General features: G+C 36.2%; 1 protein-coding gene across 1 annotated transcript; it reads right to left on the bottom strand.

Moving 5' to 3' along the window:
- Nucleotides 1–1,811: 1,811 nt before the first annotated feature.
- pls1 (plastin 1 (I isoform)) lies at nucleotides 1,812–17,022 on the bottom strand. Its single transcript, XM_073854081.1, has 16 exons — nucleotides 16,866–17,022; nucleotides 16,129–16,236; nucleotides 14,898–15,058; nucleotides 14,202–14,331; nucleotides 12,556–12,688; nucleotides 12,327–12,402; nucleotides 11,931–12,102; nucleotides 11,634–11,776; nucleotides 8,236–8,331; nucleotides 7,434–7,626; nucleotides 6,584–6,662; nucleotides 3,396–3,510; nucleotides 2,923–3,056; nucleotides 2,720–2,843; nucleotides 2,394–2,518; nucleotides 1,812–2,283 (listed from the first exon to the last, which is right to left on the bottom strand). Exons 2-16 carry the CDS (start codon nucleotides 16,196–16,198, stop codon nucleotides 2,145–2,147), a joined length of 1,890 nt encoding a protein of 629 aa, XP_073710182.1. The 5' UTR covers nucleotides 16,199–16,236; nucleotides 16,866–17,022; the 3' UTR covers nucleotides 1,812–2,144.
- Nucleotides 17,023–17,337: the final 315 nt, after the last annotated feature.

Below are 17,337 nucleotides of genomic sequence, written 5' to 3'. Positions count from 1 at the left end.
AGACAAGGAAGCAGGATTGACATGTTAATTGTATTATTATTACCAGAAAAACAGCAATATTACTGAAATAAACTCTGAGGTAAATGCGCCAAACACGCTGTTAATCACACTTACAAGTCTAAATAAGCAATAACAGTGGAAAAAACATGATTATCTCTCAAAACTTTATATAACAAAAATTATATTTAAGGAAATGTATTCTTACAGTTAGTCAGTTATTCCATATATTATTTCCTGTTTCGTCTCTGGCCTCGCTCTGTTATGAAATTGACAGGTGCGCATGTCCGTCTTTCAAACAGGTAAGCTATCATTTTGTATAGTTACTCATTTAGGAAAATTAGCCATGATTTTATTATTATTATTATAAAAATGTTTTGTATTACCTTTTACTACAAATACCATGGTTATGGTTATTGTGGTGAGACCTTAGTAATTTATTCATTTTTTTGACCATGGAGGGCTGGTGGTCTACGAAATTTCCCGGTAGATTTTTTGGTCCCACTCCGCCCCTGAACACACCTGATTTAAATCATTAGCTTGTTAGGGAGAAATTCTGGAAGGAGGCTGATGAGTTGGTTCAGGTGTTTTAAATAAGGAGACATAGAAACTTTCTGGGAGGGGGTGCTCGAGGACCAGGGTTGAGAAACACTATATGCTATATGTAATATTAGAACATTTCATTCTGGTCTGTAAATGGACATTCTGGACCATTTTTGCACGTAATAAAGTCACATACCTTCTATGTAGATTTCCGAGAACAATTTAACATATTGTATCAATGCATTCTTTGGCACCTTTAAGATCTGGTACTGCAGTATTACAGTAATGCAGTATGAGACTATAAGATTATAAAGTGGATAGACACCAATGTGCCCAGAGAGACAAATCCTGGGAACTAAATGTTCTTTTGGATAAAACTGAGTGCAGCTGTACAGTATTGGATGGTTTGGTTATCACAAAAGGAAGCTCACAATTACATTATGAGATTCTACAGTATCTGGGGAAATAAACAGGGGGCCAAACAGAAAAGTGTTTTTCATAAATGCATTTCTAACCACTGTTAAATAATGTGGGTTATGATTAAATTATTATTCCTTTGGAAAGCGGAAGTGACTTGGAAAGAGTAGATTTTGGCATTTCCCTTTGTTTTGGGCACACATTTCACTGTATAATATCCTCTGCCGTATCAGATGCTCTCTGGATAAACATTGTTTAGACTGAAATCTAAATCTATAAAAGAAAGCATGATCTGTTTGACTGTAAGCCAAAGCCGATCACCAGATGCATCTAAACCTGATTAAAGAATAAGATTTAAGTGGTTTTAAAGTGATAGTTCACCCAAAAATTAAAATTCATCATTTACTCACTCTCATGTTGTTACAAACCTGTATACATTTCTTTGTTCTGATGAACAAAAAGGAAGATATTTTAAAGAATGTTTATAACCAAACCGTTCCTAAGCCCCATTCACTTCCACAGTGGAAAAAAGAATATGGAAGTGAATGGGGCCAATGAATGGCTTGGTTACAAACATCCCTCACACATTCCTCTTCGTGTTTAAAAGAACAAAGAAATGTATACAGGTTTGTAATAACATCAGAGTGAGTAAATGATGAATTTTAATTTTTGTATATATATATATATATATATATATATATATATATATATATATATATATATATATATATATATATATATATATATATATATATATATATATATATATATATATATATATATACACACACACATGGGGGGGGGGGCACCTTTATTTATGTAATGTAAAAATATTCAACAATTTACAATCTGGCTTCAATTTATAGAATCACTTTAATGAGTCAATGGAAATGAAAAACATTTACAAGGATTCACAGTTATTAAGGCAATAAAGAATGTCTTTAAATAATCTTACGTCTCTAAGCAGTATCTCAGCCAGCAGAAATGAAATGATTAGCGCAGTCATTGTGCCATTGGGAGAACGCTTGAATTAATGCATGGCAAATTCATCGAAGGCAAAGGCCTGGAGATATATTGAAAAGAAAGTAAATGAGTTTGGGAAATGCAAAATAATTTTCGGCTCGACGGAAAGTGCAGGGAAGAGAAAGTGCAATAATGAGCATTGTGCGACGTCCTCCTTGGAAAGGTCAGCCGTTCACTTTGTTCAGGCCTCTTCCCATAAGGCATGCAAACACTGTCATCACCATCTTGGGGTTGACCTCCACAAGGTCATCGGGCAGGGCGTACACCTTAGCTCCGATTTTTCGCGCCACAGAGATCGCATATCTGCGAGTGGGAGACACAGATACGGAGAAGGTTGCCGGTGGCGAGACAAAAGGCAATCTGGCGTCAGATGTGTATCTGGATAATTTACGAGGAACTGTGGAGGAACTTACTTTGCATTGTTTAGTTTGTCCTCTGCCGTCATGTCTCCGGTTTTCACCATCTCGTATTTGATGGTTTTGGGCATGATGGTGTCAATCAGATCGATCACTGGCAAGCTGGTGCTGATTGATTTGTCCTGAAATGATGAATTGCACAATAATTGAGGGGAATTTACATAGAGTTCCTGTGATCTGTATAGCTCAGCATTGCGTTTGCTGCGCAAAAGGTTATGGGTTCGAACCCAGGGAACACAAATACTGATAACAATAGCTTGTAGTCGCATTGGATAAAAGCGTCTGCCAATGCATAAATATGCATAAATATCTGGTTCACTAACCTTGAAGCTGTTAATGTGCGAGTCTTTCTGGCCCTCTTGCAATGTGCTGTTCACCCAGTTGATAATGACTTGGTCGCTGACTATTTCCCCTTCACCGATGTCAGACAGAACCTTCAGTGTGTATCTGCGAGGGATTCATAAGAAATAGATCATTTTTTTCTGTTTACAATATGCAAAACAACAAACTGATTTTTAATAAGTACCTTCTCATTAGTTGCCAAACCAGTGCAAGAGTGTGCATGGGACTTCCCTCATTGATATTCTCTCCTCCGATTCCTACTAAGGAAAACTTTGCTTCCTTTATACCCAGCGCAACTGCATAATTACAGTTCTCAAGCTACAAAACAAACATAAGTCAGCCAAATTAACATTACAAGTTTATTCAACCCCAGCAAAAGCAGCACTTCATACATACATATCATTTTTTAAAGGAGTACAATGTGCATTTTAAAGTCTGAACTGAAATAGTTGGTGCCCTGAGGCAGCTCTGTGTAAATCATTTCAGAAATTCAACATGTTTTAGTGCAGAGACATTTCATTTGGTGTCAAAAACTAATTATGGTTTATATTATTGACTGATTGGCATTGTAAAATTGGACAATGAATGTCATCCATTTCTTTCGTCTCAGTTATTTACCGTATTTCTAAAATATTTACACCCAGAGCTTGTACGAACCTTTTTCATGTTGGAGCCCAATACAGGATAAGGTGGTTTATTGACTCTAGCCCAGTTAACAGGTACCTGGATCCTCTCATATAACTGAAGAATGATCATACCATCATGCAGATTACTGCAGAGAAACGTTATTGATGTTAAATTTGATCAAATTTAGATACATTCATTGAATGTTGGAGTGCACTGCATATATGCTGACGAGTTCAGTCAAGCACAACAAATCATAAACTGCAACAATTCGTCAGATCTGTGGCCTTTAACTTAGCCCACATGCTCTAACAAGTTAAGCTGGACTTTCCCAAAGGATTTGTCTACTAAATCCCAGTTATTTGACCACTTTACTGGATTCCAAGCAAAGTTTTAGCCAACCATTAAATAGAAAAATATTCTGATGTAAATGTGAGCCGTCTAAGATCTACAATGTTCTGGGTGGTTGATAATTTACTACTTGCTAGATAGTTACATGGACCAAGTCTAAAGAGACCATGGTATTATAACAAATTCTTTACAGTATGTAATTTAAAACTCCTGCCATTATGTAATTCTTCTTTTAAGGGCTATTTCAATGTAAGATGGAAAGGGATGTCTAGTTTAATATGACGCGTGCCATTTATTAAGTGTGCTTGCAAAAAGCACACTTATTGTTCTTCATAAGTTTTCTTATTATTATTATTATTCCGCCCTAATTCATGGGCAGCCCCTGCGACTAGGCTGTTTGACACAGAGACCCCGTTCAAACTTTAAAACGTTCGGGCAGTGCCGGTCTAATTTGCTTGAGGACATGTCGTCACGGATCCATGTTGTTCTTCCGCCATATTGGATTGAACAGAAAACAAAAAAAAATTCACAGGTCACAAATTTTGTCCGAACTTCATGAAACTGGACGTACATGATCCTTGGACCAAGCCTCACAAGTTACTAGAAGGATTTTTTGATTTTCGGAAGCGTTTGTCTTTCACAGCTCAAACAAAATCTGCGGCGTAGGTGCCACAACAGGAAATCGTTCATATCTCAGGAATGCTTTCACATATTGAAACCAAACTTTGTACATGAACTTGGGACTCCAATGTGAGGATGCACAAGAGCAAGCACACTTTCGCAGTTACTCCGGAAATGCATTTTCTAAATATATTAATTGACAAAACAAATCCATTTAAATATATTATAATTCGATTATAAGGAATATAAAATTTGCAATAATACAATTTACTCTATTCTAATATATTTTACATACTAACTATAAATAATTTATCCATTTTCTGTGGCTTCATTTTTTTATGTAAAGCTGCTTTAAAACATTGCAACATTGTAAAAAACACTATATACTGTAAAAAAACTATGTTAATCTTTATGTTAGCCTGGTCACTCGATACAATAATGTAAATCTGTTTTAGCCCAGTTTATCAGACGAAAATATTAAAATAATAACATCATTCCTCTATAAGTAATCATATTTTCATGTTGTATTCATGAATCTTGTATGTAACAGCTATTATTTTGAGTTATATTTTAATTGATCTACTGTGCCTTCCATCATGAACCCCAAATAGTTTATGAATATCTGGGTCTCTATACTATCAGTTAAAGTGATCTCTCACAAATAAAGCTCTTATGTTTTCGGATCCTGACTACTGTTTTTATACCTGTAATGGTTTAGCTATTAATTCCAGGGACAATTTGTGTTCCTGATGCTTAAAGGGACACTCCACATTTTTGAAAATAGGTTAAACATTTGATTATTACCATCTTGGAATCAGTGGCGGCTCGTGACTGCTCATCCGAAGATGCGCTAATTCAAAATAAGTGTTCGGATTGTCACGTGTGTGGTTCCTTTTTTCCAAAATATGTGTCCTGCGTGTCAAGAGATCCTGTGTGCATCACGCGTTTTATCAAAATAAGTGCCTGCTGCACACGCCTCAAAACCGTTACTACAAAAGAGACGCTCACATTCCCAAAATACACGCTAGACACTTCCTTAACAGTAAACTCTGATTACGCATGAGATTATGCGAGTATCTGGCAAACGCGAACGTCTCCTTTATCATAAACCCTTTAGACGCATCTGCAGCAGGCACTTATTTTGGAATGACACGTGATGCACACACGATCTCTCAAAGCGCAGAACACATATTTTGAAATTACGAACCACACACATGACAAGCTACATACATGTTGTGACGAACTTCCCATCGTGCGCTTCAAAAAAAGAAGTCACCAGCCGCCACTATTTGGAATCCATTCAGCTGATCTCCGGGTTTGGCGGTACCACTTTTAGCATAGCTTAGCATAATCCATTGAATTTGATTAGACCGTTAGCATTGCACTCAAAAATGACCAAAGAGTTTCGATATTTTTCCTATTTAAAACTTGTCTCTTCTGTAGTTACATCGTGTACTAAGGCTGACGGAAAATTAAAAGTTGTGATTTTCTAGGCGATTTTTTTAGGTGATTTTCAGATGCTGCGTAATATCATTGCACCTGCTGCAGCCATGTTACGGCAGCAAAGTCCTTGATCATTACGCCAGAATGAGAGTATAGTTCCTAGCCATATCGGCCTAGAAAATCGCAACTTCCAATTTTCGTAGTACACGAGGCAACTACAGAAGAGCCAAGCCTTAAATAGGAAAAATATCAAAAAATTTTAAGTGTGATGCTAATGGTCTAATCAGATTCAATGAACCATGCTAAGCTACGCCAAAAGTGGCACCGCCAGACCCGGAGATCAGCCGAATGGATTCTAAAATGGCAAAAATCCAATGTTTAACTCTAGGGGAGCTGCCAAATGAACATATTTTTGTAAAAAGTGGAGTGTCACTTTAAAGGGATAGTTTACCCAAAAATGAAAATTCTGTCATCATCCACTCACTCTAATGTTGTTACAAACCTGTATAAAATGTCCTACTTCCGATGAACACAAATGAAGATATCCCGAGGAACTGATCAGAAGCCCCATTTACTTCCACAGTATTTTTTCATACTATGGATGTCAATGGGGCTAATGATCGGTTTGGTTACAAACATTCCTCAAAATATCTTCCTTTGTGCTCATCAGAACAAAGCAATCCACACAGGTTTGCAACAACATGAGAGTGAGCAAATGACCCAATTTTCATTTTTGGGTAAATTATCCCTTTAAGTGCTACAACGCTACAGTATAAAATATGCAACAGATGGCTGCATTACACTACCTGTACAAGTGATTGACGTATGGAGTTACACCTAGTGAATTCATCCAGTTTCTGAATGTCCTGTCTTCTCTCGTTTCACCTGCAGAAATAGACAGAAATCATTTATTAGTCATATTTCATTCAAACTGTATGCACTTTGCTTCTCATGTTTTTGTTATTCCCCCAGCATACTAGACCTTTGTCATAATCAGCTATAAAACCAGGCTGCAGAGTGAATCAATAGTGTTATGGATGGAGGAATAGAGATGATGGCAAAACAATTACTTGTATCTACGGTTATTCCAAATCAATACAGACAACCAAATACAAATCGTATATAAAACAAATACACAATGTTGATATAAATAAAATAGCTTTTAAAATGTTCTTAATCTACTTATTTTAAAAACCAAGAGAGTCTGAGTGGAGATGAACATGAAATAATCAGATTAACAGAATGAAAGAGATAAAGAGACACTGAGATAGAGATATACCCATTCACCCCCAATTACTGCAGTGACATTTGAGGCATTAACACACATTATTCTTTGTCAGCCGCAGAGCTCCCCCTGCTGGTCACAGTAAACAATTAAGATACTTAGAGGCCGCATATACAGTAATACAAATTTGGTCTTGCTTAGAACAGTTTAATGTGTAGTTAATTTATAAAGAATATTTTAATTGACTAAGAACCAAGCAACTTTTGGTTCCAGACAGGATGTAGGCTCAGATGACGACCAATCATAATCCAGCATCGTATATCATCACAGGCATTCAACAAGCCCAATTTCAACCCAATATGCACACATATCGCTTTTCCCGCAGCATAGTTTTGGCTAAACAAAGTTTCCCATCAAATAATGCAGCTCACCCTCAATAGCAAAATCAACGCCATTGTTAGTGGGTCTGTTCAAGGCGGGGTACATGTTGAAAAGATTGGCCACAAAGGCAATGTTGAGCTTATGATTTCCAGCAACAACATCATGGGGACTGACAAACTGTCTGCAGTCCATACGATCCGCCTGCTTCAACATCAACTCTGCTCGCCTTTCATCATCACGCTCCTGAAAGATATAGTTATTAAATCAGAACAACATTGCCTAAAAGCTGAATGATTTAAAGTGTTGCTCTTAAACAGATGTAGGCAAGTAGACACTGCGGTGTACTAAATCATCATCTGCCACCGTGTGATGAATGAATGTTTGCACAATAATGATACGATATATGAGGGTGACTCCACAAACGTTACATTATACGCCCCAACACAATATTCTGAGTCTGAGTCACTTCCATATTTTATTATAAACATGAAAAATGGCTGTGTTTGGATGATTTCATAATGTTTTATTGGCCTTTATAATGGTTATTTTGCATACACCTCTTTAAAAAGTTTCTTCACATCAGTAATACGTAATGTTTGGGTAAGGTAATGCTTAACTGATTCCAATGCACAAAACCAGAATTTGACATCAAAAATCAATTTGTTAATGTGTTGTTTTCTTTTGTTCTCATGTGGCCTTTGTTTTTTAGCAATCAATCTTGGGTATCGCAAGACCACCTTCATGCTTTATCGGCACTATATCTTCTCATTAAGTGACACAGGAAGCGAATCGGCATGTGCACTTTTTCAATAAAGGCCAAAGATCATTGACCAAACATTCAGACTGACTTACATTCAGACCAGACATGTCAATGTCAATCCTCATCTCATCATCCACGTCTCCTTTCGGTGAGATCTGATTTAGCAAGTGGAAATACGCCCTGGAGTCCTGAGAGCAGAAATTGAGTTACACTAACATGCACATGTGTCCAAAAAAATTATAAATGAAAGATTATGTAAGGACTAACTAATTGTTCTAGTCTTATATTATTAGGGATGAAGCTAAAACAAAACAAGTAGGCAATCAGTGTTCATTTACTGTAGTCATTTTCTTCTCATTTTAATCACTTTTTAATATATTGATTTTATTTTATTCAATTTATTTGTTGCTACCCCCAAATATTTATGCTTTATTTGGTTGAATTAAATAAACACATTACTTCAGTTAAACTTGGCATAGTGATAATTAATTATATTGTGGTTGACAGACCTGGAACTAGGTGTGTGTTTACTGAAAAATAATGCACACCCTTGTATGTCAACCAATCAGAATGAAGCATCCAACAACTATGCGATATAAATGTGTATATAACATTAAAGGAAAACACCACCGTTTTTCAATATTTTACTATGTTCTTGCCTCAACTTGGACGGATTAATGCATACCTATCTTTTTTCAATGTGTGCACTTAATCTTTGTACAGTGTGTTGTGAACGTGTTAGCATTTAGCCTAGCCCTGTTCATTACTTAGGATCTAAAACGGGAAAAAATTTAGAAGCCACCAAACACTTCCATGCTTTCCCTATTTAAAGACTGTTACACGAGTAAGTATGGTGGCACAAAATAAAACGTGACGATTAAGTGGTTAAAAATGAGAACTATATTGTAGTTGCACTTAGTTTGTAGCCTGGCTAACACCAGACCAGTTTCATAGAGAATGAGACGTGGTCTGGGAACCATATGCTCATTTTCTAGGCGTGGTTTACGAATGCCCAGAGTCGTTTATTGGGTGCTACGAATGTCTATCAAATGCGTCTGTACGTAGCTCATAGCCAATCGTTTCGATTATACCAGATGACGTATGTAGAGGACATCAATTCAAACGTAAACGACTTTTATCAGTTCATGTGCACACATCTGAAAGCTATGCAACTAAACCGCTAGCTGTATATTGTATTGAAAAGCAACACAAGTTAGTGGCACTGTGACAACCACAGTACAGACATAATGACAATATGATATTAATAAATACCACTTACCATTTATAAGTTAATTGTACTTTGTCGATGACGATGCCTAGCAGGTTGGTCCAGTAAAACCCCGTGGCTATCATGTCTTGCCAAATCCAAACATCCTTCTTGGATATGAAATTGTTTAACGGCAAAAGTTGCTCTTTTTTAAATAAACTTTCAAAACTTTTCAAAACTTTCAAAACTACTTAGAACACTATCTAAGACTGCATTGAAAAGTAACTTTGCGTCTGTTGCAGTAATAACAAATAACAAAACTGCTTCAGTGTGTCGCATAGACGTCATTATCGTCTTGCTGCCTCCTCCCCGTTCTGTGATTGGTTCCCTATTTCAGGGGCAAAAAAGGGCCATAGTTGCCATGCTAGACTTGCAGTGTGAATAAATTTGCACGCAAGGCAGCATGGGGAAACACAGGCTACTTAGTTTGCAGCACTTCGACCTTGGCGCACAGTAATATCATCACTTCTGACTACTCCCCCTCTCGCTAAAACTTCTGTCAATATTACTGCGCCCGAGGTCGAAGTGCTGCAAACTAAGTGCTCCTCCGCCTATCTACAGTATAGTTCAACTTTTTCATACGCTTTAAAAATTGCCACGTTTTATTTTGTGCCACTATACCTACTTGTGTAACTACTTATGTAACAGTCTTTAAATAGGGAAAACATGGAAGTGGCTTCTAAATTTATCCCTGTTTGGATCCTAAGGGGTTGTGCACACCAAAACTTTTAAACGCGGCTGAAAATGCCTGGGGGACGCCGAATGTTTGGTAGCTGTGATATTTCAGCTGTTAGCCGGTTGGTTGCTGTGGTAATGTCCCGCCCCTCCTCCACTGTGATTGAACGGCCGCGTGAGAACTGACATTGACGAGCGGAGCTTTTCATCCAAAGTTGAATATTTTTTCAACTCTCGGCGCTTAGCGTTGAGCGCGGAAAAACCGGCAGGCGCCGGTTTTCAGCGCGGAAGAAAACCGCTAGCTGCTGGCTTATTAGAAAACGTTGAGCTTCCATTGGAAACAATTGAAAATGTATGCTGCGGGCGTAAAAGTTTTGGTGTGCACGCATCCTAAGGAATGAATGGGCTAGGCTAAATGCCAACAAATTCACGACACGCTATACAAAAATCAAATGCACGCATCGAAAAAAAGATATGTATGCATCACTTCATCCAAGTTGAGGTAAGAACACAGCAAAATATTGAAAAACGGTTGTGTTTTCCTTGAAACATTTAAACAACAATTTAAAGATCCACTGTGTAGATTTTTAGCGGCATTTAGCGGTGAGACTGAATTGCAACTAACGTTTCAGGCCATATTTCACCCCTTCCTTTCAAAATGCATAGTGAAGCTACCGTAACCGCCACAGAACAAACATGTCATCGTATGAGACAACATTGTGATGAAACACAATCTATATAGACGGCTTCATCGGCGCTGACGCGATACACGTCTGGGTCCGAACTTTACTTCCGGTTTCATTTTTTTAATGGTCTGACTAGTTAAACTGATCTCTTGAACAAATGCCTCGTCGAAAATAACAAAAGTTTTGGTTTCCTAGGTAATCTATGTGTTGGTTTTTTTGCTTGTTATATAAATAAACTCTTTTAAAAGGACTTTGTTGTTATTTATTCTTAGCGGAGTTTACCGGAAGTTACATGCGGACCACGACAGCCACTTGTTTATGTTGTTACTGCTGAAACCGTCTGTAGAACAGTTTGTCCATTTAGGGCTACGGTAGAAATATGGCGTTGCAAAATGGTAAAGAGGCCTGTGGTACAGTTCATTTTTTAAGATCATTATACGCCACTAAATATATTTTTAAGCATATTATATTGGATTTCTGTCAAGAGATCCTTCTAAAAGTTACACAATGCACCTATAAACAACATAAAAGGTCTAATAGAAAATAGTGACCCTGTCTGTGAATATTCTGTGAAAATATAACCTTGATATCTTTAATATTGACTAAGGTCCTGTGAAAGATTGAAATGAAAGTGAAATAAATGACTGAAAGCTCCTAATCTCATATTTAGTTTAGACTTTAGCCTGGATTTCACAAACAGGGTCACAATTAGGATGGATGATACTGTATATACTGTAGATTTTGATCTTTTTCAGTAATGTTTCTCCATTTGAATTGGCTTTTTCGTTTACAATCCACATTCCAAAACCTAACCTCTGTCCTGATATGTGACTGAGTAATGGAGAATAGATTGGACATGTACCTTGATATCATCACTGAAGTTTTTGATTGGTTGCCAGCCAGCATTTTTCAGGTGATAGTTGACCCATCGGAGCAAAAGTTCTTCAGGGGACATTGCCATCAGGTGCTCCAGCTCTTCTGACTCCTCCAGCAAAGCAATAAGAGCTACACACACAAATGCAAATGAAACTTTCCAAGCAGGTACAAATCACTCACGTACACTTATACTCTTTATATATTTATGGTGGCCATAATTACCCTCATTAGATAACACCATGATTACCGAAATCAATTTAGGCTATTAGATCTGAGTAATGACCTTCATTGTGCGAGATCTCGATATCAGCGAAGAGTCCGATTTTTATGATTTGCCAGAGAAGTCCGAGCACCAGGTGAGGAGTCCCTGCTTTCAAATCCTGAGCATCAATGTTGACCACCGTGCAGCCGATAGCTGAGGCTGAGTTGAGTGCCAACACCAAATTCTCGTTCATTAGAAATAAAGGATACATTACGGGTTTATTTGTATCATCAGTCATTTAGCAATGAGGTATGAGAAGCTGTGCAATGTACTGCATTATTAGACATAATGAGAAATATGTGCTTTATAATTCATGTCTTTGAATGCATGTGCAATTAGAAACATTAAGTGGAAGAAACAATGAGGTACAGAAGAGATTTTGTTAAATATTTTAAAAGTAAGAGAGCTTACGTTCATGGTGAATGGAGTGGGTTTCTTAGTGTTGATGACCCGCTCATCTATAGTGTCTGCCTGGGAAAGGTTTATCATTTTGCTGCAGAATAATGACCAAAACGTTGTTAAACACGAACTCTCATTCATCAGTAACCGTAATGAATAATTCATTAATAGCCCAAAGTATTTCACAACATAACGAACAAGAAACACTTCAGGGATGAGCTGCATCACAGCTGTTTTATTATATTACCATAGCAATATTCCATCTTTAACAGATTTAAATAGACTGTCGGTCTCTGGGTCCATTGGGATGAGATGTGTGCAGTCTGGATCTTTTGCCAAGGCTTTATTGATCCAGTTCACGAAAGCTACTTTTTCTTCATCTGAAAATCATTTGAAGACATCACATTAGTGAAATGGCAAGGCAAGTTAAGAGACATTTGGTCTACATGTATCAGAGGTTGTTAATTCACTTTTTAATCTCATTTCCAACGATTAAAACAAGGTTTGCCGCTGTCTGCTGTAGCGGTGGGAAATTAGATGAATTACAGTAGGAATTGCTCAGAGACAATCTCGGATATTTGGAGGAATATCATCATGTGCAATTGTTTGTGATAAACCATTAGCTGGGGGATATGTTAATGTTAATATGTTAGCAACTATCCAATGTTTAGAATATTTGATATTGAAATAACAAATCATTTCTAATGTCTCCTTGTGAATTTATAGGCAACCTGAAAAAGAAATTGCATAATGTGCACTGCAAAAAATGACTTTTTTACTTGGTATTTTTGTCTTGTTTTCTGTAAAAATATCTAACAGTTCTTAAATGTAACGTATTTTCTTAATGAGCAAAATGACCTAGGAAAAAAAGGCTAGTTTTTAGACAAAAAATATTAAATGTAAGCAAATTTGTGCTTAAAACAACAACAAAAAATCTGCAAAAAAAATCTGCAAATGGAATAAGACATGGTGTTTATGAAAAAAGTAAACTTATTTCAAGAATTTTTTTCTTATTCCAGTGGCAGATTTGTTTGCTTGTTTTAAGTACAGGTAGTTTATATAAACTTTTAGTAGTTTATATTGTTTGTCTAATAACTAGACTTATTTTCCTAGGTCATTTTGCTCATCAAGAAAATTCATCTTAATTTAAGATTTTTTAGATATTTTTTCCTGAAAACAAGACAAATATACTAAGTAAGAAGTCATTTTTTGCAGTGTGATGTTGTATTTCCAAATGCACGAACATACACTGCAAAAAATGATTTTCAAGAAAATATTTTCTTAGAATTTTTGTCTTGTTTTCAGTAAAAATAAATTAAAATGCTTGATGAACAAAATGACCCAAGAAAATACTTCTAGTTTTTAGACCAAAAATATCACATTTAAATGATTTTGTACATAAAACAAGCAAGAAAATCTGCCAATGGGGTAAGCAAAAAAATCAAGAAAAAATTGCTTACCCCATTGGCAGATTTTTTTTGCTTGTTTTATGCACAAAATCACTTAAATGTGATATTTTTGGTCTAAAAACTAGACTTATTTTCTTGGGATGTTTTGCTTATCAAGAAAAAGCATGTTAATTTAAGAATTTTTAGATATTTTTACTGAAAACAAGACAAAAAGAAGATTTTTCCCCTTGAAAATCATTTTTTGCAGTGCATATAGAGAAGTACAGTACACAACTTGTAACTGATTGTGTGTTGAGAAATGACCTTTCCATTAGAATGGGCTGAAAAAGAATGTGTGATGTCAGCTGAAAAGGAAATTTCAAAACTTTTTAAATGATGTGCACTGTTGAAACATGCATCACACCAGGAGTGTGTATGACCAATATAAATAAAGTTTATTTTGCTTTTTTAAAAGTTGACTTCCCAAAGGTGTAGACCTCCTGACCTGAATAGGAGTGCTGTGTTCCTTCACATGAGTTGTTGGATGTTCCACCAAATGATCGAATCCCATCACGCCTGGAGATGCACTTGCGGAAAGTCTCTCTTATTTCTTTACTCCTTAGCTCCTGGAAGATCTGAAAAATGAAGTGAGATGATGTTTGTGAGATGTCCGTAGCCACGTAGTAACTAACACTGCAAAAAATTATTGTTTTCAGTAAAAATGTCTATAAATTCTTAAATTAAGATGCTTTTTCTTCATGAGCAAAATTACCCAAGAAAATATAAAATTTAAGTGATTTTGTGCATAAAACAAGCAAAAAATCTGCCAACGGGATAAGCAAAATTTTCTTGAATTTTTCTTGAATTTTGGTTTAAGTTTTTTTTTTTCAGATTTTTTTTGCTTGTTTTATTCACAAAATCACTTACATTTGATATTTTTGGTCTAAAAACTAGACCCTTTTTCTTGGGTCGTTTTGCTCATCAAGAAAAAAAATCGTTTTTTGCAGTGTATCATATCTAAATGTTTACAAAAGCAAGATTTAAGAGCTTTATATTGTCTACTTTTATAGTGATTTTTGATAGTATTACAGTTTAACATGCCCTGTCAGGTTTTATGCTTTTTGGCTGTATGCCTACTTTCTCTTTAAGATTATAATCAAAACATTTCAATGTGGTAACAAACAGTAATAGGCCGACATACCCCAACAAACTCTTCAAAGCTGATCTTCTCATCTTTGTTGGTATCACCAGCGATAAATTTCTCCACAATCTCCCGTACCTTGTATCCCGGTAAATGAAAGCTGGCCTCACGAAAGAGCTCCTGAAGCTCAAAGTCACTTACGTAGCCACTGTTATCTATATCTAGGATAAAAGACACTTACTTTGAATAAAAAAACATTTATAGCATCAAGGTTGAATGAATTATTGCAGGCAACCTTTGATACTTGATGCTGTAACAATATTATGTGAACTTTCATGTGTCATAAAAACAGACATGTAGAGTATTTTTCACTTACTGTAAATGTTGGTTATGTTTAAAACATCACAACCACCAGTCAAAGTCAGGTGATTTAACCACCACATTTCAAACACTTGATTATAAAATTAATTTTAAAAATGTGCTGAGTTTTTACTTTTTTAAAGGGGACATATCATGAAAATCTGACTTTTTCCATGTTTAAGTGCTGTAATTGGGTCCCCAGTGCTTCTATCAACCTAGAAAATGTGAAAAAGTCAACCCAGTAACTTAGTTTTGGAAACATTCTCTGCAAGCATGTGAAAAAATAGGTCATTGAAATTTGGCTCCCCCTGTGATGTCAGAAGGGGATAATTCCACCCCTTAATCTACACTTTCCAACCACGACACTGCCATTTAGTGCAGAGATTAGCTCATTAGCATTTAAAGGACACACCCAAAATGGCACATTTTTGCTCACACCTACAACAACCCTGTATTATGTACCTCTATAGTCACATAATTTCGTGACACTGACACATTTTTCCGCCTCTTTGTGTGAACAAGTCACGTATTTCTGTGAACGTGTCACTGTATTAGTTACTCAACTGTTTTGTCCTATTTTCAAACAATTGACGCGTCGGTTTAGGGTTAGATTTGGTCTTTGCGTTAGGATTGGTACCTTTTTTCATCATTTATTTTTTATTATTTTTGATTTTTAATCCATTGTCGATACGTGACATGTTCACGCAAAAGGCGAAAAAGCGTGTCAGTGTCACGGTAAACACTCACGAAATTATGTGACTATAGGTACGTAATTTCGTGATAATGGGTTGCCTATAAAGTGGCAAATTTTAACAAATTATCTATATGGTATTTTGAGTTAAAACTTCACATAGTATGTAATCTAAGGACACCAAAGATTTATTTTACATCTTAAAAAAGTCTTGTGAAATGTCCCCTTTAAAGCACTGACCAATTCTGTCGAAAGCTTCCCTCAGTTCCTCCAGGTCTTCTCGGGAGATCTGTGTGACATTGTTTTCCATGCTGACCTCCTCACAGCACTTCTTACCATGCAAAAGACCTGGCAAAAAACGTCAACATGGAGTGTTGGTTTATTAAACCTTGTTTATCGTCTGTTAAACGCCATTGCATTCCTTACACGATAATCAAATTGGTTGCTTCTACAGTTCTTTAAGCATTTGGCAAAGTTACTTACAGTGCATTAGCTATACATTATATCAGTATCTGTCTTCTCTGGGATTTAACCCATGATCTTTAGAGCTGCCAACGCAATCCTCTACCAACTAAGCCACAGGAACAAATTTGACACTGTACTATGCTATACTCCATATAAATCAGCATTTTTATTTTTTATTATAATCATACATGCAGTTTTTATGACCTCAAATTTAAAGTGACTTAATAGAATTTATGTACACCGTAAAAAATGATATCAATACATATATTTTGTTACTTTAACCAAACAAATTAAATTAAGTTATATCAACTTAAGTAAAAACTTAAAAAGGTTGAATTTACTTTTTTCCAGTGTACTTTTAGAACCGTGAAGGAAAAATATAATTTTCCTTCCATATACAATCAACTTTATTGAAAAATCTTGATTTTGAGACAAGCTATTAACATAATAAACATAACAAATTTCTTTACGATAACCCTTTTAAGCATGTCCAACTACAAATGGAACAGTACCTGTCTCCTGAACTTCCCACCTCTTTACAAGGCACAGATTTTGCAGGTAAAGGTGTGGATATTTCAAGTCCTCTGCACTGTAATCTGTCCTCTCTTACAGTGCATGCGGAAATCATGTGCTCATAAGGACATTACAAGGCAAGTCAAAAGACCTTTGGCCCGTATAATGTCTATTAAAGTTGACGGCCTGGTACCAAGACACCTCTGGAGTTAAAGTTTAACACCAAATCTATTGCTGTGTCAGCGGAAACTGTCAAGTCATCCTCTACTTCCTTACTTCAGAACATCAAAAATATCTGTACTTTAAGCCATGGTTGGCTAAAATATGGACAAACCCAACCACTGGGTTTAAATTAACAGTAACATTTTACAATAAGGTTGCATTTGTTAACAATTAGTTAATGCATTAGCCAGGGGTGTAATTTCCATTGGGGATGGGGGACATGTCCCCCACACTTTTCAAAATCCAGAT

Source organism: Misgurnus anguillicaudatus, chromosome 2, assembly GCF_027580225.2.
Source record: "Misgurnus anguillicaudatus chromosome 2, ASM2758022v2, whole genome shotgun sequence".
Classification (NCBI taxonomy): Eukaryota; Metazoa; Chordata; class Actinopteri; order Cypriniformes; family Cobitidae; genus Misgurnus; species Misgurnus anguillicaudatus.
Note: the sequence above shows the minus strand (reverse complement) of the source record. Positions and strands in the feature narration are given on the sequence as shown.

What these genes read in the sequence shown, in the direction of transcription:
- pls1 (XM_073854081.1), bottom strand. Translation starts at nt 16,198, where the DNA reads ATGGAAAACAATGTCACACAGATCTCCCGAGAAGACCTGGAGGAACTG. An exon ending in CGTTGATTTTGCTATTGAGG is followed by an intron (nt 6,663 to 7,433) that starts GTGAGCTGCATT and finishes CTATTTCTGCAG; the next exon opens with GTGAAACGAGAGAAGACAGG. An exon ending in GTTTGGCAACTAATGAGAAG is followed by an intron (nt 2,844 to 2,922) that starts GTACTTATTAAA and finishes AATCCCTCGCAG; the next exon opens with ATACACACTGAAGGTTCTGT.